The 22489-nt window shown below is 40.3% G+C and overlaps 1 protein-coding gene across 1 annotated transcript in view; it reads left to right on the forward strand.

Moving 5' to 3' along the window:
* Positions 1-22489, forward strand: part of HSD17B12 (hydroxysteroid 17-beta dehydrogenase 12) — a 153812-nt gene that overhangs the window by 93081 nt on the left and 38242 nt on the right. The window contains exons 4-6 of the mRNA XM_026512081.4: positions 4230-4337; positions 19653-19717; positions 20562-20606. Of these exons, the coding sequence (XP_026367866.2) occupies positions 4230-4337; positions 19653-19717; positions 20562-20606 (218 nt within the window). The remainder of the gene's footprint in view (positions 1-4229; positions 4338-19652; positions 19718-20561; positions 20607-22489) is intronic.

A 22489-nucleotide genomic window follows, 5' to 3' on the forward strand; every position in this document is an offset into this window, starting at 1 on the left:
AGAAAATAGGATAGTGAATAGACCATAATTTTTGAATCAGAAGCTAGCAGGTACATTCTGTCCACTGGCTTTATACTCCCACCTTGATCAGTCATTGGATGTGGACGTTATGGGAGAGGCATGGATCTTGGTCCAGGCAGCTCTCTGAAGCCAAGGCAATCCCCGAAAGGACTGATAACCTGAACGCTGTCTGCTGATGATCCTCTGGAAGCTGGGGCAACCAGAATTTCCTTGAAGGGACATTTGAGGGGCTATGTCTTTCCATTGGAACACCCAAATTCACTTGTTTGTGTATCTTTATTCTACACTTACAGTATATTGGTTTTAACTTACTTATAGCTGTCATCCCTTGCGCCTTTGTGGTGGGCAAGGATCCAAGTACTCAAAAGTAACCTGTCCGAAGGTTTTGATGAAGTTCTTACTCTTCCCCAGCAGTTGGTGATTGCTGAGTGGTGTGAACGGGTAGTCTTATGAAGAGCCTGTGTTTAGGGAGGTGGTGAAGGTGGAAATGAAGACTGTATTATGGGTATATGGTACCCACTTCTGTTTCAGGTACTTTACTGCATCCTTAAATTAGAGGATATCCGTTCATCTGCGTTGGCTGCAGGGTCAGATGAGGGTTGGTTATGGGAAAGGGGAAGATGCCTAGGTTTATTTCCTCAGTTCCCTAAGGAAGCCAAGTACCTCCCGCCTCTGCTTTTTGGAACACTCATTAAAATTCTCTCCTGACTGCCTCTCCTGACTGCCTGGACCGAGAGAGAAAAGTATGTCCTGTCCTATTCTTATGTACATGCTGCTGTCTTTGTCTCACACAACTTGGTGATGGTAATGGGGGCAGTTCATGGAATCCTCAAAGCCCATCTATGGGCCAGGTCAAGAGCATGCATATCTCATAATTCTGGGAAAGGAAATGTGAGGGGAGTTTTCTGGACTCTCTGGGGGAAATTTTCCTCACTCTATAAAAGGGAAATATAAAGGATGTCCCATTTCTGCCACTGCACGTTGCCGTCTGTATGGGATACTTGGAGGGGCATTGGCCCCCGTGAAATCAAGAGGGGAGCCAGACTAAGGGAATAAGAGAGGAGGGAGGAAAGACCCTGGATCCTTTGTGATATTGTTGAACAACTGAACAAAATAGACCCAAGCTGTTGTCTTCACAAAGCTTAATTCTGTTGGAGGCGGACAACAAACACACACGTGTTATTGAGGCACATAGTGTATTAGAGGGTGGCTGAGTGCCATGGAATGAAATAAAGCAGGGAGGGGGGATAGGGGGTGCTGGTGGAGGAGTGCTTGCAGTTTTTTAAAAGTAGTCAAGGAAGGCTTCCCTGAAGAGGTAACATTTGCCTAAAGACCCAAGAGAAACAAGGGATGCAGAGGAGCATTCCAGGCAGAGGGAACAGTTAGTGAAGCCCTGAATGTGTTTGGGGGACGTTCTGAGTTTAGAGAACTGCTCAGGGGGCACCTGGGTGGCTCAGTTGTTAAGCATCAGACTCTTGATTTAGGCTTAGGTCAAGATCTCAGGGTCCTGGAATCAAGCCCTGTGACTGGCTCTGCATTCAGCATGGAGTCTGCTTGTCCCTCTCCCTCTGCTCCTCCTCCCCACCCCCATCACGTGCACGCATGCTCTCTCTCTCTCTCTCTGAGAGAATTGCTCAGGGCCTGTGTGGCTAGAGCCAGGGACAGTGGGGGACAGTGGGGAGAGTCGGGAGGTGGAGGTCAGTTCAGAGCGATATTAGTCCATTGCCACAGACTGTGACTCTTACCGCAAGCCAGATGGAGCTCTGGAAGCGTGTGAGGGGGTGGAGGACGCGGTCAGACAGCCCTGCACTGCCGAAGCAGCAGCTCACGATGGAGGCAGTGGAGACGAGGTAGAACAGCAGTGCTAACTGGACTAGGATGTGACTCAGGGTCATCCAGGTACAAGTTCAAATTGGGATTTATCTTGAAAAGCTTGCATCAGAAGCCATTTTGCTTATCCTAATGTGAGTACAAAGAAAAGCTTACTGGAGGGTTCTTATTAAATAAAATGACATTCTTTCCAAAAGGGTCTCTGAATATGTTTAGCAGACTATCTATACAAGACTCTACATTGTAAGTACATTCCCCAAATCCTGTGAGATTTAAAAGAGTAAATTTGATTCAGGAGTTGCAAGGTGGCTTTTATTACTAGAGAGAATTTTCTTAAATGTCAGTATATAGCACTTGTGTGGAAACATATTTTGTTTTTCTCAAAATAAATAGATAAATTTATCTCATTTCATTCCTGAACGAAGTTTTACATTTAATAAAAGGTACCCTTCAGCCTTTTGATTTGAGTCTTTTTTTCTTGTGAATCTGTGGCTCTAATAAGGGCAGTGTTCTCTATTTACTGGTGGTAAATCCTGGGAAGCATTTATAATACGACCTGTTGGATGAGCTTTTGTGAAGTGACAGCTCGGTCTGTGGCTCTCCATTACATGAATACATACAATAACTATTTATCCTGGAATAGTAAGTGTGCCTTTAACACCAAATATGGCTTTTTTTTTTTTTTTAAGATTTTATTTATTTATCTGAGAGAGTGAGCGAGAGAGAGAAGGAGCAGAGGGAACAGCTGAGGGAGGGGGAGAAGCAGCCCCCCCCTCTGAGCGGAGAATACCATACGGGACTCAATCCCTGGATGCCGAGATCATGATCTGAGCCAAAGGCAGACGCTTAACTGACCGAGCTACCCAGGTGGCCCCAACACCAGATACGGTATTTTCTAGGTCACATAGTCTCCTCTCCAGTTTATTCATGGATTCCTACCTCAGGTCAGTACTCTTCACTGAGACTAAGCAACAGATCTCTTGTGAGCCTGCTCTTCAGTTGTAGGCAGAACTTTTAAATCCAGAACAGTAATGTCCTCTGTGGATTAACGGTGCAGATTCTGTGATGCGCCAACATCGACTTCAAATGAAGAAAAATTTATTTTTTGGAAGCAGGATTTTTAAATTAGTTCTTTTGAATTTTATCAATTTCCAAAGAGTAAACATTCTTAGCCACCTGAACTACACTAAGGAAAGTGAGAGCGGGGTTAGTGAAGGAGAGAGGAGACTTAACATTTATGCAGTGCCCTCTGTATACCACCAGATACCACTAGAGCCTCCAATCATAGGTTGGGTAGCATTACTTTCATTTTCAGGAGAGGATGCTGAGGCTCATGGAGAATATGTGACTTGCTCAAAGTCATTCAGCAAGTAGGTATGAAATTAAAATTGGTACCCGTGTCTGGGGGACCTCACAGTCCATGCCTTCTCAAATGGGCTCATGAGGGAGGGCGAAAGTACACATTCTACATTACTTCAGTAAGTCTGGTTTCCCCAGAGTCCCATTTCTCAACGTGTGATTTCCCTTAGCTCTGTGTGTACTTCAGTCCTCCTGAGCACAGAGCACCGAGGTCTGTCTTCTGTCACTTTGTGGCTCTGTGACTGTGCATTTTGTGTGGCTTTTTTTAATGTGGTTAACTATTAACCAAGGCCCTAAATTCCACGACGGTCGTATTCATTTTCTTTCTGTTTTAATAAGATGGACTTTATATATCACACTTTAAAACATTTTGCAATGTAAAGACTTCTGTCTGAAATTATGAAGCATCAGTTTGCAATTAAAATCACAAAACCATGGGGCGCCTGGGTGGCTCAGTCATTAAGCGTCTGCCTTTGGCTCAGGGCCTGATCCCAGGGTCATGGGATGGAGCCCCGCATCAGGCTCCTCCTCTGGGAGCCTGCTTCTTCCTTTCCCACTCCCCCTGCTTGTGTTCTCTCTCTTTCTCTCTCTTCTACATCTTCTTCATCTCGCTGGCTGTCTCTCTCTCTCTCTCTGTCAAATAAATAAATAATTAAAATCTTCTTTAAAAATCACAAGACCAGTGATATTTAAAGAATATATAACATTATGATACGAATCATGTTTATTATTTGTACCTAAGGGTCAAAAAAGGAGTCATTATTGATCTATAGAAGGGGAACTGATTAAGGAACAGTCAGCCAGCTCTGTAACAACATTGGAGTTTTTATTGCAGAATTACTGTGTTGACTCTGTGTCACCTCTTAGATGGTTTCATGATTGCTTGACATGGTTCTGGTCTAAATTTCACATCAAATTGGGACGGGGAAAGAGTTTGGAAAGGTAATGTCATCAAATGCTTTAATCTTAATTGCCATGTTATAATTTTCCTTCTCTCTCTGTGTGTGTTTTTTTCCTAGGAGAAAAATTCAAAGTGGAAACAAGGACCATTGCTGTTGACTTTGCATCAGAAGATATTTATGATAAAATTAAAACAAGCTTGGCAGATCTTAAAATTGGTGTTTTAGGTTCGTATCTTTGCCACATTTATAGATTTGTCTTGCACTTTTTATTTGACTTTTACTATGACTATGTTTTCTTTTTGGATCTTAGGTATTCATTTGGTAAAATGAGTAGTGAGAAGAAAATTGTCTTTTTAATGCAATTAATTGTTAGATGACATTATATACATTTGGATCTTTGTTTTTAGTTAAAATTTAATTACTGTTTTTACAATTTTGGTTATTTTCTCTGCCTGCTTTATTTTCCATCTCTCATTCTCTTTTGTATGTATGTACGTATTTTTAAAAATTTATTTGAGACATAGAGGAAGAGCGCATGCGTGCGTGTGCACATGTTAACTGGGAAAGGGGCAGAGGGAGAGGGAGAGAATCTCAGGCAGACTCCCCGCAGATCTCAGAGCACAATGCAGGGCTTGATCCTGGGACCCTGAGATCATGACCTGAGCCGAAATCAAGGGCCAGCTGCTTAACCGACTGAGCCACCCAGGTGCCCCTCTTTTGTGTGTGTTTAGATACAGTTATAGCATAATAATTCTTTAAGGTGGGTAATGCTGACCCTCTTTGACAGTTGAGGAAATGAAGGCTAAGGGAAGTGTTTCTCAGCCTTCTGTTTATTACTACCCTCCTCTTACCCAAGGAAGCTTTTTAGACATTATTTTCCCCTAATCTTCCTTCTTATGAAATTTTAACACCACAGGTACACTGTATGTCTTATTTATGTACTATATGTATCTCTGTGCTTCAACAGGCAAAGCATAAGATCTCACACTGCCCACCCTTGAACCAGTTTTTGTTCTTTTGGGAGTGAGATCATCCCAGCTGAGAATACGTGGCTGAGAGACTTGCCTAAGGTTGCATGAAGACCGAGCGATACAACTGGGGATTCTGTTTGTTTTTCCCGAGTCTACTACTCCCTTTTGTTATACCTCAGCTGCCTTGCTCTCATTACGAAAAACCATTGCTTTTACTGAGGTAGGGCAAGTGTTGGAAATTATTATGGAAAAGTGGGCTTTGGAAAGCTACCCACCGTTTGTCAAGTCCTTTCCAGAAAGAAGCAGAGTATCTAGTTCAGAAAAACATTGCTTCTTCACTAAATCTCTTTATCCCACTGGCTAAATTGGTGTTAACTTGGCAATTTGCCATCATTTTCTTTTGGGGGTTATCAAGGGAGGGAAAAAAAAAGAGAAAATACTTAAACGTTTCCTAACATTTCTTTAGTCAAGACCACCTCCCTTCCTCATACTATAAAAGAATGGTCTTTTATATAATTCCTGCATAAGGCAATAAAAGAAAAGAGTTAAACATACATAGCCTATCTAGTGCCCTTAGACCTGCAGTTCCCTCTGGCTTTGACATGCTATCTGCTTCAGCTCCTTCCTGGTCCATTTCCCTACCCACATCGCTACTGTCCCACTTCTGGGAGAGCCCATGGCAAAAGGTGAATGGAGACACAGGTCTGATTTTTGCCTTTGTGTCTACATCTTCTTCTCTAAATACATATATTGCCTGGACTCTTTTACAAGTTCCGATTCCTTAGCCTAGTTCTGGAAAACCCAGAACACCACTAACATCTATAAAGTTCTTGACTTCCTAATCATTAGCCGCTGTAACTTACTAGTAAGGATAGATACTGCCATAGTCTGTCCTCACCCCTTTCAAACTAGTCATGTGTGGACTGGGGGACAAAGGCTGGCTTAGGCACGGAGGTAGATTGAGATTCCCTAATGAGAAGAGACTTACCTTGAACTTGTAATCTTGGAGAATAATTTTCTTTCAGAAATAGTTCATGATTGTTTTAAGCTTCACATAACTCGTAACTTCTTTTCACTGGGTAGCTTTGAAACTGTTGATACTCTGGGACTATGACATTGAAGATGGAAAATGTCAGGCATCATTTTCCCACAGGGCTAGAGGATTATAAAAGGCACTCTTCAGCTGTTCTTTCCCGACTTAGCATATAGAAGGTTTACAGTGTGAGTTTAGGCACAAAGAGAGATCTGTTAAGGATGAGAGTACAGGGCAAATCGTTCCCAAGCACTTTTTCTCTACTTCTAGAATCCTAGGACATGTATCAACACATCAGTGCTGCATTTAGACATGAAGACTGGTATTTTCCAGGCCTCATATGATAATGGAACCATTGTTTTTGTAGTCTAGTTCCTTAGTAAATTGCAACCTGTGAGTTAGCAGTTTGTACCCTCTTTACCCATTCATTCATTCATTCATTCATTCATTCGTCAAAGAACTAGAGACACAGAAATGAACAAGAAAGTGCCTGACCTCACATAGTATAATGTCTAATAGGAAAGACTTTTGAGAAGAGCAGGGCAGGGTGTAATAAGAGTGTAAAGGGAAGAGGGAGTTGATATAGGGGAAGTGATGGTGACTTGGCCTAGCCAGTGAGGTAGGAGAAAGGAGGATTCCAGAAATATTTAGGAAGTAAATGAAGCTGAACTTGGCAAGAGATTGCAAGTGGGATGAAGGAGAAGAGAGAAGTCATGGACGACTTTGAGGTTTCTGGATTGAGAACCTAGTCAATGAGGCCATTTACTAAAATGGGAACTCCTGGAGGAATCTCTTTTGGAATGAGGATCATTTAAGTTTGGGGTTTCTCCAGAATGTCCAGGTGGAGTTGATAAGTTGATAGTTGGGTATATGTATCTAGGTTTTATTTCATATTATTTTTTTAAACGTAGGGGTCTCTCTCTCTCTCTTTTTAAGTTTATTTATTCTTTTTAGTGGGGCTGTGTGGGGCTCAAACTCATGACCCTAAGGTCAAGAGTCACATGCTCTACCAACTGAGCCAGCCAGGTGCCCTGGATCTAGGTTTTAGTAGAGCTTTTAATAGGAGAAAAAGTTTGGAGATTAGTTGTCTATATGTAGTAATCTCATCGAAGCATCGAGACTAGAGGTCATCCAAGGGGAATATAGAGAATGTAAGGAGAAAACTGAGGACAGAGCTCTTTTAGTTCCCTGCCTTGTCATCAAAGGCTGCCTGGAAAATATAGCATGAAGGAGGGATAGTTTTTTGCACAATTTCAACACTGTCTGATAGAAATATAGAAATATAACATGAGCCACGTGTGTAATTTTAACTTCTAGTAGCCACGTTTTTCAAAAGTAAATAATAACAGATAATTTTAATAATGTATTTTATTTTAACCCACTGTATCCAAAGTATCACTTTAGCATGTAATCCATATAAAAAATTATTTTATTTTTTTTTAATTTGCATTATGGAGGTTCCAGAAGGAGAAGCATATAAAAATTTATTAAAATATCTTGCATTCTTTTTCTCATCTAAGTCTTCTAATCTAGCGTGTATGGTAAGTTTATAGCATATCTCAGTTCAGATTAGCCACATTTTAAGCGTTCAGTAGCCATATGTGCCCAGTGAGGGACATGTTCGCTCTAGTTCCTGTTGGCTGTCTTCTCATCCTCAGTTTGTGTGGGAGAGCCATAATTTCTACATTTGTCTTATGCTTTAACATGGTTTTCAGCCAGGAGCAGTTTTGCATTGCCTGGTAATGTCCAGAGACATTTCTAGCTGTCACTAATTGAGGGAGGAGATGGCGGAAGTTGTGTTGGCCCTGCGTGGGTGAGGATCAGGGACGATGCCAAGCACCCTACAGTGCATGGGGCAGTCCCCACAGCAAAGACCCCGCCTGAAATCTCAGCAGTGCTGGGGTCGAGAGACCTTGCCTTAATGCTTTACTGTAATCACACTGTTCTGATTGAATACTGATTGACACGTACACACACACAACTTTGTTTTAAATTTCTATTTGGTGACAAATCAATAATAAAAATAATTGTAACTAATATTTGCATGATCCTTTCAAGTCTATAGCACCATTTTCACATACATTACCTTATTAACTGGCTATATGCTTCGTCTTCTTCCTACTCTACCACAACTGTCTCCTTAATCATAAAGTGTACATAATTATTTTTTTAAAGATTTTATTTATTTATTAGAGAGAGAGAGAGCACATGTGCAAGCGAGCACAAGCAAGGGGAGCAGCAGGCTGAGGGAGATGCAGGCTCCCCACTGAACAAGGAGCCCGATGTACGACTCGATCCCAGGATCCTGGGATCATGACCTGAGCCAAAGGCAGACGCTTAACTGACCGAGCCACCCGCGTGTCCCAAAGTGTACATAATTATTGACAATTATTGGCAGATATACTTATATTGCATTGTAATTTTAATTTGTCAAGGTTTTTGAGGGAACTATTAAAACACCTTAAATGTAAACATAAAACACCTTTATGAGCTACATGTTATCACCAGGTCATATTTCGACTCTAATCTCTAGTGTGGATATGACACTGTAGAGCTTGTTTGGGAGGGCCGTCTTAGTGTCTTTTTCTTATAATTCCCTGGGTATGTAGCTCCTTCACCTTCTCCTCCTCAGCCAGATCCCACATACCTCCATCTCTGTCCTGTAAGGGGGAAATAATCTTATTTGTTCTCTTTCCTCCTCTGCTTAATGTCAGTCACACCTTTCTAACATTTCCTAAAGTAATAAGCATGTAGATCGATTTCTAGTAAGACCTTGCAATCTATATGAAGGCATAGGAAGGAATTTTTTCTACTGAGTATTAATGAAACCGGTAATGATAAAAGGAAAAATAAGTCACCAGGCTGTTTCTTTGACTAGCCTTAACCACCAAAGTATATAGTCAGTGCTTAATAAAGAAAATTAGTATTGTCAGAATTACAAAGGAAAATGCTAAAGCCCTTTGTCATGAAAGAAACATCAAGTTTTCGGTAAGATAAGTGGGGAGAAAATGGCTATGAATTGTCTGAATTTATACAGAAAGGTCACAGTAACTTGATAAGACTATAAATGCTTAAGGTGGAGAAGTGGGATTCTTAACTGTTATGTAAAATAAGTAAGCATCTGCTGTCTTCTTTCAGGCAAATGCCAAGAAACACAGATTTGAGCAAGCTTAAAAAACTTGAACTATTTAGAGAAAATGACATCAATACTGCTTTGAATAAGCAAACAATCGGTTAACAAAATGCGATTGCTATAATGCTTACTTACTTGATTCCTCAGGAGAGATTCTCAGGCACGCTCCAGATGGGTTTGGAGGACTTTGCACAATACATTGCAGAAGGCGTAGTTTACCAAGGCCGAAAGAGTAGCCTTGGATTTGAAGTATGCCACAAATAATGCTTTTTCAAATTCCCCTACTATGACTTTTTTAACCTTTAAAAAGTGACATTATTTATTCTAGAAGAAAAATAAAAAGGTCCTCTTGGGAAAAAATAGTTATTTAGTTTGTGATTCATTAAAAAAATCAATCATTGCTTTATTCAAGCTCTTAATGCATCCCAGACCGAGAATTTCCCTATGCCAAAGGCTGTCAGGGTCTTCTCCACGCATACTGTCGTGCTTTGTGTAAGTTGCAGAATCAAGAGAATTGGTTGGTACAGGCTGATGTGATGCTGTGTTGGCTTAGTGTATTCACGACTGTGTGTTGTACATTGACTTTTTCACGTCTGTATGCAGTGCCATGATTTTATTAAGAGGCATCATTTTTTAAAAAGATTTTATTTATTTATTTGAGAGAGAGAAGCAGGTAGAGAGCACGAGCGGGGTATGGGGGGAAGGGCAGAGGACGAGGGACAAGCCAACTCGCTGCTGGGCAGGGACCCCCCTACATGGGGCTCCGTCCCAAGGACCCCGGGTTCATGACCTGAGCCGAAGGCAGACGTTTAACCGACTGAGCCACCCAGGTGCCCCAAGAGGCATCATTTTAATAGTATAGTATTAATAATAGTAAAGATATAGTATAGACAATAACAATAGTATAGATAATAAAATAGTATAGATCCAACATTGTATGGATAATAAAAGTCAATTAATTGCAAAAAATTAGTGATTGCAAAAGCTGGACTAGAACTCACTATCCTCTTTCTTCCTGAGCCCTTTGTAAGGGAATACTTGCTCTACTTATATATTTGATAGATTATTTTTTTATTACTGTCCTTCCTTTCTCTTTGGCTAAATGCAAACATACATTTTTGTTACCCTTGCTCATGCAACCTATGGATTATAGGAAATACTTGGAAGGTATATGTATTCCATTTTTCTCCCCTAAAACCTGTATTTTCCAGAATGTTCTAGGATGGAGAATAGTCAAGTGTTGAGAATATATATCCTAAAATATGGTTTGAGCAGAGATGCATAGTTAAGATCAGTCTACTCTATCTCTGTTTATACTTAAGTCCTTAAAGCTTCTTAACAGAAGGCCCAAGAATAGTATTAGCTACTTGGGGAAAGGGCCTGTTAGCTTCCAAATGGCAAACTCCTAGGTTATTTGGGTTGGAATCCAGAGATGGCTTCCTTGTGGTTCAGTCCCCAGCGTATCAAAGGAAGAGATATAGGTGTAGGCTGAGGAGAGAGAGCCAAGGGGGTGCAGGAACTGGGCTGAGGAAAACTCTTCTGGGATCTCCAGGAAGGAAGGGACTTGTTAGGGGTTGTGCAGCTTTCCTGTCCCAGCTGAGTAAGGAAGTTACAAGTAGAAGAGTCTTGTTTCTTCAGAGGGCTTAGAAATTTATAAAGCTACTTACTACCTTCTTGCTCTCCTCAGGAACTTTACTAATTAGAAATTAGCTTGAAGGGGCCCCTGGGTGGCTCGGTCCGTTGAGCATCTGACTCTTGATTTCAGCTCAGGTCATGATCCTCAGGTTGTGAGATCAAGCCCCAGAGCCTGCTTAAGATTCTCTCCCTTTCTCTCTGCCCCACACCCCCCACTCCCGGCTCCCACACACATGCTTTCTCTCTCTCTCAAAAAAAAAAAAAAAAAAAAAAAATTAAGTTCACTTTTAAAATGTCTCTGAAGCGGGCTCCTGGGTGTTTCAGTCAGTTAAGTGTCGGGCCTTCGACTCAGGTCATGATCCCAGGGTCCTGGGACTGAGCCCTGTATTGGGCACCCTTCTCAGCAGGAAAACGGCTTCTCCCTCTCCCTCTGATCCTCCCCCCTGCTCGTGCTCTCACTCCCTCTCTCTCTCTCAAATGAATGGATAAAAAAATCTTAAAAAAAAAAAAGATAAAATGTCTCGGAAAGGGCCGGTGATATCTTCATTTACATCTTATTGGGATTAGTACATTCAGTTTATTACTGGTTTACTTCTTGCTGAATCAGTCACATGGAGGAAATGGCTATTGTAGTTAGTGAAAGTCATGGAAAATTCATTTTGAAATGGAAAAGGAGAGACTTGAAGAGGAAACCGTAGTGGTAGGTTGGTGATCAGTGGGGTGCAGAGAAAGGGCGAAAGAATAGAAGGACAAAATAAAGTTAGTTGAGAGAGCACCAAAGATAAATGTCATGTGTTTGGAAACACTACCCACCTCTCCCCCTGCTACCCTACCCCTGTAGCTCAGGTATAAAATGGCTCGGGCTCAAGGAAGGCCAGAGGCTGTTAGCTGAGGTCTACAGGAAAGGCTTGCAGGAGTGTGCTGGGATGGTAGTTTGCAGAGAGGGTGGAGCTTCCCTGTTTTCCAAGATATGGTTGTTGTGCCTTCTAGGGGTTTAACACACTTCCAAAACATCCCTTTTGTAATGCAATCAAATTTTGTCCCTAACCACCCAGAGTTAGGATGGACTCAGCAGGTTCAAGGGCACAGTCCCCAGCAAGAGTGCCCCTACTTCAGACACCTACTGCAACTTCAGCAGTCTCCAGGCCACCTGCACTTATGATCTGCTGGCTTTAAATTTGGGGGTTCCCATGACCACTTCAGGTTTGATAATATGCTAGAACATCTTCTAGAACTTAAGAAAGCACTATACTCACAATTATAGTTTAATTACGTGGGGTAGGAATTAACACTAGCCAAATAAAGAGACCCAGAGGGCAAGTTCTGAGAGGATTTCGAACTCTGTGCGTTGGTGTGGAGTTAGGATGCATCACTCTCTCTGCACATTGATGTTCACCAACCAAGAAGCTCAGTGTCCAGAGCTTTCTTTGGGGTTTCATTATATAAGCATGATCATTGAATCACTGGCTCTGTGACTGAACTTAGTTTCCAGTCCCCCTCCCTTTACGCAGGTTGGGCTGGCTCAAAGCCTTAAACTTTTAGTCACACAGTAGGTCTTTTGGGTGACCAAGCCCCATCCTTTTTTTTGTGTGTGTGTGTGTTCTATGTTCATTGTTTGCATATAACACCCAGTGCTCCATGCAATATGTGCCCTCCTTAATACCCATCACTGGCGAGCCCAAGTCCCCCACCCCCCTCCCCTCTGAAACCCTCAGTTTGTTTCCCAGAGTCCATAGTCTCTCGTGGTTCATTCCCCCTTCTGTTTACCCCCCTTCATTCTTCCCTTCCTTCTCCTTCCGATCTCCCTGCTATTCCTTATGTTCCACAAATGAGTGAAACCATATAATCATTGTCTTTCTCTGACCAAGCCCCATCCTGATTCATCTCGTTAGCATAAACTCAGGAGTGATCCAAAGGCCCACCATGAATAACGAAGAAACTCCTGTCATCCTGGAAATCGCAAGGGTTTAGAACCTCTACCCCAGGAATCCAAGACAAATATTTCATTATAGGGCACCTTTCCTCTCCTATTTGTTGATTGATTTATGTACCAGTTCATTCAACAAGTAAAATTCCAGAGATACAGCAGTAAATAAAGCTGATACTATTTCTGCTTTCATGGAAGACGGCTCCTGAAGAAGCATTTGGGAATGTGTCGCACATACTGAAAGATTGTGTTGCTGAGGAAGTGGAGAGTGTCAGAGATGGTTTCTGAGAAAGTAACATTTAAGTTGAGACCTTAAGGCTGATCAGCCCTGGAAGAAGAGATTCGGGAAGCGATCCCAGGGAGAAGAAAAGCCCAGAGGCGAATGTGCTTGGCACCTTGGAGGAACTGATGGAAGACCTGTAAATCTAGAACACAGACCACAAAGGGGACAGTGGCCAGAGTCAGGAAATTGAGTGGGGCCAGATCACGAAAAGGCTTAGAAAATCAGGTTAATAGGTGTGGGCTTAATGGAAGGACAGTGTAGACATTGTAGAGTGTAAGCAGTAAACTGACTTCATACTAGAATTTTAGATTATTCTCACTTCCTAGTAGAAGAGGGCAAGAATTAATAAAAGGAGACCAGTGAGCTTCTTCTAGCAATGAAACATAAGATGATGGTGGTGACTTTAGGATGTGGGCTGTGGGAATGGTTAGAAGTAGATTGACTGCAGAGATGTTTAGGAAATAGAAACAGGCCCCACGTCTATTGAGGGAGGGTCCTCATCAGAGGTTTTGTCTGGTAGAAGGAGTGATCACTAACAGTAGCAGTTGTTTGGTTTTTCTGGTCATTATTGCCATCATCCTCAAGTGCTTTTATATGTCAGGCACCGCGCTAATGAATCTCATACAATCCCCAACAGTACCATAAGTAGGCATTCCTGTTTTCGTCCCCATTTTAAGGACAAGACACAGACTTAAGGAGGTTAAAAACTTTGTCCAGGATTATACAAGTAGTAATTAGCAACTTGCAGGTTCTGACTTGAACAACTGTGTGCTGTTTGCCAAAGACCAGAAACCCTGGATCGGGAGCAAATTCTGTAAAGAAAATGATGATTTCACTTTGGGATATGTTAAACTTGAGAGAGCTGTGAGAAATCCAAGTGGAGGTTCAAGTAGGCCTTTGGATCTCTGGTGTCTGTGCCCTCCTTCGAGACTGAAGCCAAGTGTCACCAATCATGGCAAGTGGAATAGATACATGGTTTGTTTGTTTTTTTAATACTAGGAGACTCATCAGGAACATTGTGAGACTAAGCATAGTGTCTTATAGTTCCATTAGATGTGTTGGATGAAACTGGATTTCTTTTTTTTTTTTTAAGGATTTTATTTATTTATTTATTTGACAGAGATAGAGACAGCCAGCGAGAGAGGGAACACAAGTAGAGGGAGTGGGAGAGGAAGAAGCAGGCTCCCAGTGGAGGAGCCTGATGTGGGACTCGATCCCATAATGCCAGGATCACGCCCTGAGCCCAAGGCAGACGCTTAACCGCTGTGCCACCCAGGCGCCCCTGAAACTGGATTTCTAAAGTGAGAACAAGACTTAGAATTCAAATGTATCTCCTTTCACTCGAAAACCACTAATGGTATTAATTAAAGCAGAATCTTTAACTTAAAACTGGGTAATTAGCTGTGATCTCAGAAATGTAAACAGAACTGTAATTCAAGAAATTGACGAATGTCCGTCCCATTTGCTAAGAATTAACTGCCAACCTCGCGTCATCCTTCTTTCCTCCTCTCTTCCGAGTTTATGGATGGCAGATCTTACTTACCTAGGTTTGTAATGAGGATCACATAGCAATTTATCATGAAACAGTGGAAACGAAATGTGTTGTGTTGCTTCTGACTCAGTCTTAACTTTTCCATTTCTGATTAAAGGCGCTGCAAATTTAAAGCCTTGTAAACTCTCTTTTATTTAGAAATTGCTACTCACAAGTGTATGAAAACTGTAAAGTTTGCAAAATGTTTTACATGGTGTTCCAAATATCATCTGTCGGAGTATGAACATGTGCTAGCTACAGCAATATGTTAAGTAAGGCAAAGAAGGAATTTTCTTTGCCTCACTTTGCAAACTCTCTGTAGACTTGTCAGGCTAGATCTACTTGAAAGAGAGGAGAGAGGAACAACTGGGATACCCTTAATCAGCACGAGCAGGGACTCTGGCTAACTGTGGCCCAGAGTGGTCTTTCTGTCTCTGCTCTGTGCCGCTGCTCACATCCGATGAAAGAGGGGACCTTGCCTGTCCTGCTGCATCCCAGCACCTAGAACAGTGTCGGCTACAGGGCAGTCAGTAACCACCTGTTAAAGAAATGACCACACAAAAATAACAACTCTTTTTTCCTCCACTTATTAATGTACTGATAGGTTCTGGGCCTTGGGTTAAGGATTTGATACATAGCATCTCAATTTCTTAAATTATTAGCCCTATTTTGTATATGAGGACATTGAGAAAACTGAGGCTCATTATGGTGAAATCACTTGCCTCTTGTAGGAGCTGGTCATAGAAGAGCCAGGACTGAAACCCAGGGTCTGTTGGACCCTGAGATCCAGACCCTATTAGCTCAAAAGCTTAAGACAGGACTTTTGGCATACACACTATTCCTGAAGTCTACAGTTTAAAAATTCAGTTTGTTTTGAAATATAATGAAGTGGCAGCATTTTTTTCCTAATCCATTTTATTAATGAACTGTAATAGGTTTTCCATTTCTCTAGTCTTTAATTTGAATGTTGGAACTGGGTTTGTGTATATCACTATAAATGTGACTGAAATTACCTTAACATTTGTACTTTGATATGATGAGTGGAAAATTGGGAATACTTTACATTACTTGACTATATTGGGAAGCCCAGCCATTAGGTGATGTACTCTTTTAATTTCTTAAGCCTCTGATTAATCTGGAAAAAGCTGGTTGAAGGTGTTCTGTGTGTGTTTGTTGCCTGTATCAGTTATTACTGTGTTTGTTCAAGTGGATTTTTATTTTCTAGTAATTTATTGTTTGCCCCTCCCTCCTGCCCAACCCAAACACCAAATAACTGATTTTCTGTTATCTCAAAAGCAGCTCGTTTTGGTAAAGGGTTCTAAAGAAGTCCAGTAAGGTCAGAAACAGCAGCAAGTGAATTTAGAAGAAACAGAAATCTTGTGTATGTTCTTTTTAAGTAGGAGATGTGGAAATGATTTTTAGCAGTAGCATGATACAGAATATTTATGTAACATTTCAGAATTACTTTGGATTTTGAGTCTTTAGTATACAATACTTTATCAGTATCCGTGTTTTCAGAAGTTCCGCATGGGGGGTGTGGGGGGCACTGCTGAGCTCAGTGCACTTGACAGTTCTTCCCAGCAAGGATCTGCTCTGTTAGGATTGTTCCTTTGCCTGCCACCTCCTTTTCTTCCCACTTATCTTGTCCTTGTTCTTGGTCTGTCGTGACCTCTGCTCTCTGTCTCCTTCATCTCTTCTGTTGAACTCTTCTTATCTTAGAACTCTCATGAGAAACTGATGGGAAAGATTTTATATCTGTTCATGATCCTGTGGTGATTGTTGAAGTCCTGGTTGGAATTCTGAGATTACATGGACATCCTTTGTTTTTGGAAAGACTCAGTGTCTTTCACATGAGTGAAAGGTTTTTGCGGGTCACTGAATAAAAAATTTTAAATCTGCCTCTGGTGTCTTACTTGAAGAATTAAAAAAAAAAAAAAAAACCAAACCCTCACTACTAAATAGATATTTAATGCCAATTTAAATGGCTGCCATTTAGAAGGGATTTCCAACCATCTGAATGATGTTGGAACAACTTGTGGCATTATTTGGTTTGGTGAATTCTACAATGAATCCTGTAATATATAAAGATGGCATTGCATGCACCCATTCTTAATGAGATTACATTTTAATGGAAATATTTCCATCCTTCACTCCTACCCAAAGCCTGTTTTCTTCCTTTTCCAGTTCCCTGAAAGCTTTCCACCTGCCGTTTGGTTATTGCTGCCACCTCATGTCTCAAAATAAAATTGCAGTGGGATTGCTGTTCTCAAAAGATTTGCACTAGCGTGCAGTTTGTGAAAATAGCTGTTTGAGAGCAACAGTTGTTTTTCTCTGCACTCTGAAGTGATGGCCAACCATGGAGTGATTCTAAGTAGTGTATACTTCACAAGCAAAAGGTGCAACTAACAAAACAGGAAGGGATTTAAGAGTCCTAAGCCCTAGCATAGGACAGATTGCCCATGTGACCTTGGCGTGCACGCACTTTCCCCCTCATAAAACTGAACTTAATGCTCTGAAAGATCTTTTTTTTTTTTTTCTGTGTGTGGTTTTGGTTATAATAACATAGCCCTTATACGTGATTCTATTTATTTCTTTGGGCTAAAGTTCTCGGTGTTGAACGTGTTTTCCTTTAGAACTATGTTACATAGATGTTCACATTTTCATTGTGCAAGTTGGTAGTTTTGAGAGCTCTCCTTTGCTCAATTAGAAACAGATCTGAAGATTGTGTATTGTTAGTGCAGCCTTAATCAGAGTGACATTTCCCCTGCTTGCTTTGTTTTTTGTGGGCTTTCTTAGCCCAACTTTGTACTTGCAGTGCATGTTAAGATTACAAAGTCAAGTGTGCTGCTTATAGAGTTCCCAGATTTAAAAAAAAAAACAAATCTGGATTTTAAAAGATTTATAATTACACAATTCCGTTTTCTTCAGCATTTTGAAATACAGCATTAATATTTCCATTGGCTAGAAAGAAATCTGAAGACAAAATTTTCTCGATCCAGGAGAGGGAAGGCAGATGGGGTTGGCTGTGGATGATGGAATTTTTCTTCAGTCCTGAAGAATATTACAATTTGGCAAAACCTTTCCTTGAGGATTCTGCTATTTTAATCTGACTTTGTAACAAATATTTATTTGTAGCATTTTAACAGATACTTTAGTTATTTCTCTTAGTCACACTGTGAGATGTTATTCCTTTATAATTCTATTGATGGGTAAAGCAAAGTCAAGGGAACATATAATGCCTCACCTTTAACTAATTTAGCCTTAACTGCTAAAAGGTCCTTTATAGAATCCACTTCTTGAACCTCTGTTGCGTAGATAACCTGTTGAATAAATTAAAAATGGATTTGGACCTGCAGTTATCAGTTATGTTTAGATATAATCCCTGTTCAGAGGGGCATGAATCGTTATTCAGTACAGTTTGCTTTGCCACTGTCCTTTGTTTCCAGATTTTCAGATAAGTTTCAAGTGATGTTGTTCAGTCCATCGTGACCAAGTTGTGCAAGTAAAATCCTGAGACTCACAGCCTCAAGTGACTGGCTTACTGCTAAATATAAAATGCTTATTGAGTTATTTCAAACTACTAATTTTGTTAGTCTATTGAAAAACTTAGTGTTACTATTGTCAGGTTTATTTAGCACAGCTCCTTCTAAGTTTTGCAGACTGATCATAATTTCATTATTTTTTTGCTACTGAAACCTTTATTTGCTAATACTTTAGTTTTGTTAAACATTGCTACCAGATTTCTGTTTATTATCCAATTATTACTGATTTTTTTTCCCCCTGAACTGAGTACTGGGTGAAGGCATACGGTAGCTTTAATATAGTGGTAAAGAGCCTAGCCTCTGAAATCAAATTTCCAGAGGTGAAGTCCCAGCCTTACTTTGCCCTATGACCTTTGGCAAGTTATTTAACTGCAGTGAACTTTGGTTTCCTACTCTGTGGAGGGAGATTATAATAGCAACTACCTAATAGGATTGTTACGGTGAGTAAAGGTAGATAGAGAAGATTATCCATTTCTTTATTAGTTAAAATAAATTCCAAGATATTTTATGTATTTTCTTGATTCCTGCAAATGTTCCTTATTTTGGGTTTGTCTTTCTGGAGTTAGGGAAAACTGTAGGGTATCTGAGTATTAATCTTATGTCTAATTGTATATAAATATTTTCTTGGTTTCTCGATTTTCTTATAGTTCCAACCTTAGGTGAGGTAACTGAGGAGGGAAGATACGGAAAGACTAAAACATGACGTTTCAGGGTTTATGATCTGTAGGGATGGGTGGTTCATTGGAGACATTTAGTCTGACCCACTCTCTTGGCCTCCACGAGGAAGCCTTCCCCCACTTCCTCGATGAGGTCAGACTCCAGGAATAGGCCCCGTGGCACTCTGTATTTTGTGAAGAAATAATTGTTTGATTCTTTTTCTTCAGTGCCTTTCTCTTCCTACAACATAGTATATTCCATGATGCCAGAAACTGCTTTTTCTTCCTGGTGTTTCTAGTTCCTAGTGCGTGTCTTGTACACAGGTGTATGGCAGATATTTGTTGAATGATTAAACAAGCTCTCATGTTAGGAAGACACTGAGATGCATCTCAGATAGACTTATCCCAAGTCACACGCTTTCTGTTTCTAGCAGAACTCGGGTTTCTAGTCCCCTACACTATAGTACTCTTCGCTCTTTCTACTACATTATGAAAATGTTAGTTCAGAGAGAAGATAAACAGTATCTACAGGTAACAATTACAGAGGCAGAATGTACACACACTCCAAGGGGCTATGGAAATTAAAGTGAATAAAAAGTCCCTTTGTTGGGGGTTGGCTGGTAGCTACCGGAAGGGCGTAATGAAGGAGAAGACATTTGAACTAGATAGATCTTGGGTGGAAAGGTGTGGGAAAGATCACCCCAGCCATAAACAGTATTTCATGTCTCTGTATGTGTCATTTTAGTCTTGATATTATTAATCTCATTATTGCAGTAAATCTGTAAAATAAAGTATATATCAGCCAGCTAATGATCTTGTCTTATTTCAGTGAACAATGTGGGAATGTCATATGAGTATCCTGAATACTTTTTGGACGTTCCTGACTTGGACAACGTAAGTCTTTTTTTGTATAGTACGGTAACAAAAAGAATGCATGCGAGTGTTGGCCAGGCAGTGTGGTGTAATGGTGCACACCGTGAGCACTGGAGTCCTGCTGCCCGAGGCTCACGCTCTGGCTCTTCTGCCTGTTCGCTGAGTTACCCTGGCGATGAGCCCAACCATGCTTCGTGTCCGTTCCCACGTCCATAAACTAGGCAACTTCATAGGGATGTTAGAAGGACTGAATGAGAAAACGTTTGTAACCTCATTAGTATAGTGCCCGGTTCAATAATAACTCATCGTATTTTTCTTATTTCTATTTTTATTATATCAAAATAGCTTTGCTTTAAGTATCGGGATTCTAAACATGGATTTAGAAATCATAAATATGTTAATATATAGCAATATGGTTGATTCAAGTAAACCTACCAAAATGAAAGTTATATTCTTGAGGCATGCAGAATTCTTTAATAAAAATTAGAAAAGCATATCATTCAAGGAATATGTGAATTTTAAAAAAACTTGAGAATCTCAGATTCAATAATTTCTCCTTTCGATATGAGCAGAAGGAAAATAGCATATTTATTTTAGATTTAGTGTCTTTTGCTTCCAGATTTTCCTTAATACATCTACCTTGAATTTTGCATATTAGCATGAACTATTGCTTTTGGTAGAAAAGTACTATAACACTGAGAGTAAAAAAAAATTTGCCTCTCTACTCTGACTCCTGTCATTTTCCAGTTCTCTACTCTATCTGGGGAAACATTCAGTGGTTCGCTAGATCACCTGCATATATATATCTAATGTGGTTACTTCCATGATGGTATGTCTATAAAATTACCAATATTTTCTTTTGCAGACCATCAGGAAACTGATAAATATTAATGTTCTTTCTGTTTGTAAGGTAAGCAGTTTCTTTATAAATACATCAGCCTTTTTTGGTTCGTTCTGTTTAAAAACATGTGATCAGTGTGTTCACTTCAGCCAGCTCCTGTTTCCATGTAAGTATGCGTTCTAGATGAAGGCGGTCTATTTCCTTCTGTCTTCAGGAAGTAGAAAGAGCCGAAGACCAAACAAGTGTGTAATCTTGCTTTTCTACAACTGCACCTGTGCAAACAGTGTGGCAGGCCCTGGGACCACACAAGCTAACTTAGGCTGAAGATGGATTTTTACAAAGTTTTCTTCTACAAACAGTTCTTCACTGACAAATTATTTCCATCTCGTATCCCCTGTGACCATGTAAGTGGGTGAATTAACTGTTGTGGTAAAGCATTGTGTGGTAGTATGGGGCTATAAAGTAATGAGAGTGATTTTTATTAGGCACACATAAACATTATTCTGGTTTTTAGTTGGTAGGCATGTTACTTGTATGTGCCAACAACAGACGCCACGGCTAATAACGTGCTCAAAGGAAGAACAGGTTACTACCTATGTGAGCATCTGAGCACCACTTGTCCTTGTGTGTTAGCAGTCCCTAAAAGTCAGATACCGTACCTTGATTATACATCCTAGCCTAGCGGAAAATATTGCCTGAGGCAGAATTTCCATAGGCAACATCACATACTTCAAATCTGAACATACAGTAGTCCCCCTTATTCACAGGGGGTGTGTTCTGAGACTTACACCAGATGCCGGGAACCACAGATACTACCAAGCCCTGTATTTACTATGGTTTTTCCTATACCTGTGATAGAGCTTAATTTATAAATTAGGCTCCGTAAGAGATTAACAGTAATAATGAAATAGAATAATTATAACAATATACTGTAATAAAAATTATGTGAATGTGGTCTCTCTCTCTCAAAATATCTGATTGTACTGTACTCATCCTTCTTGTGATGATGTGAGATGATAAAATGCCTACGTGATGAGATGAAGTGAGAGGAAGGACACAGGCGCTGTGACCTGGTGTTAGGCTGCTACTGACCTTCTGACGATATAGGTTGGAAGGAGGATGATCTGCTTCCAGACTGCAGTTGACCTCGGTTGACTGTGGGTAACCTGAAACCTTGGGAAGTGAAACCACAGATAAGGGGGAGCTATTGTAGCGACAGAAAAGCCAAATCCATTTTCAGTAACTCTTAAAAACTCTATTTAAGGAAATCAAAAAATATTTACCTCAAAACTATTAGAATTAACTAGATAAACGTAAATAAGCACTTCATTACTAATGTTTACTTTATGGCATGGTCTTGATCTTTTTCTCTATTGTGAATGTTTAAAGAGAAATTCTCCTTATGTCTTCATGTCCTGAGAAATCATACCTGTTTCATGCTTGATTTCAGGTGCAAGGACCCTAAAATCTTATGCCTTGTCCAACTTTTCATGTATGGCTGTGCCTCTCCTTGAATAATATAATATATGTATTGCTTTTCAGGTGCTTAATTAATTGAGTTTTTATGTGATTTTGTATAATTTTAGCACTCTGTTGGTTCACATAAACCAGCTACCAGAACGAAAGCTTCATTGTGGCTGTATGCAGACCATGTAACATTTGGTAGCTCGCTACTTAAAGGCACCTCATCTGAATTATATTGTAATATGACAAATACTTTTCTAAAAGAAAGAACCACAGTATCTTTTCCACTGTTGTTTTTAACCAGGGTTTTTACTTCCACAAGATTTAGTTTAAGTGAGGTAAACTACTAACAAGTGGATCTTTGAGTAAATTTGGAGCAAGACCCACACACAAAATGGATGCTTTTAAAACATGGTTGATGTAAATATATCTATATAGTTTTAAAGGTATTTCCCTTGGCACACCTGTATAAATGTTAACATTCTTCA

Source organism: Ursus arctos, unplaced genomic scaffold, assembly GCF_023065955.2.
Source record: "Ursus arctos isolate Adak ecotype North America unplaced genomic scaffold, UrsArc2.0 scaffold_23, whole genome shotgun sequence".
NCBI lineage: Eukaryota > Metazoa > Chordata > Mammalia > Carnivora > Ursidae > Ursus > Ursus arctos.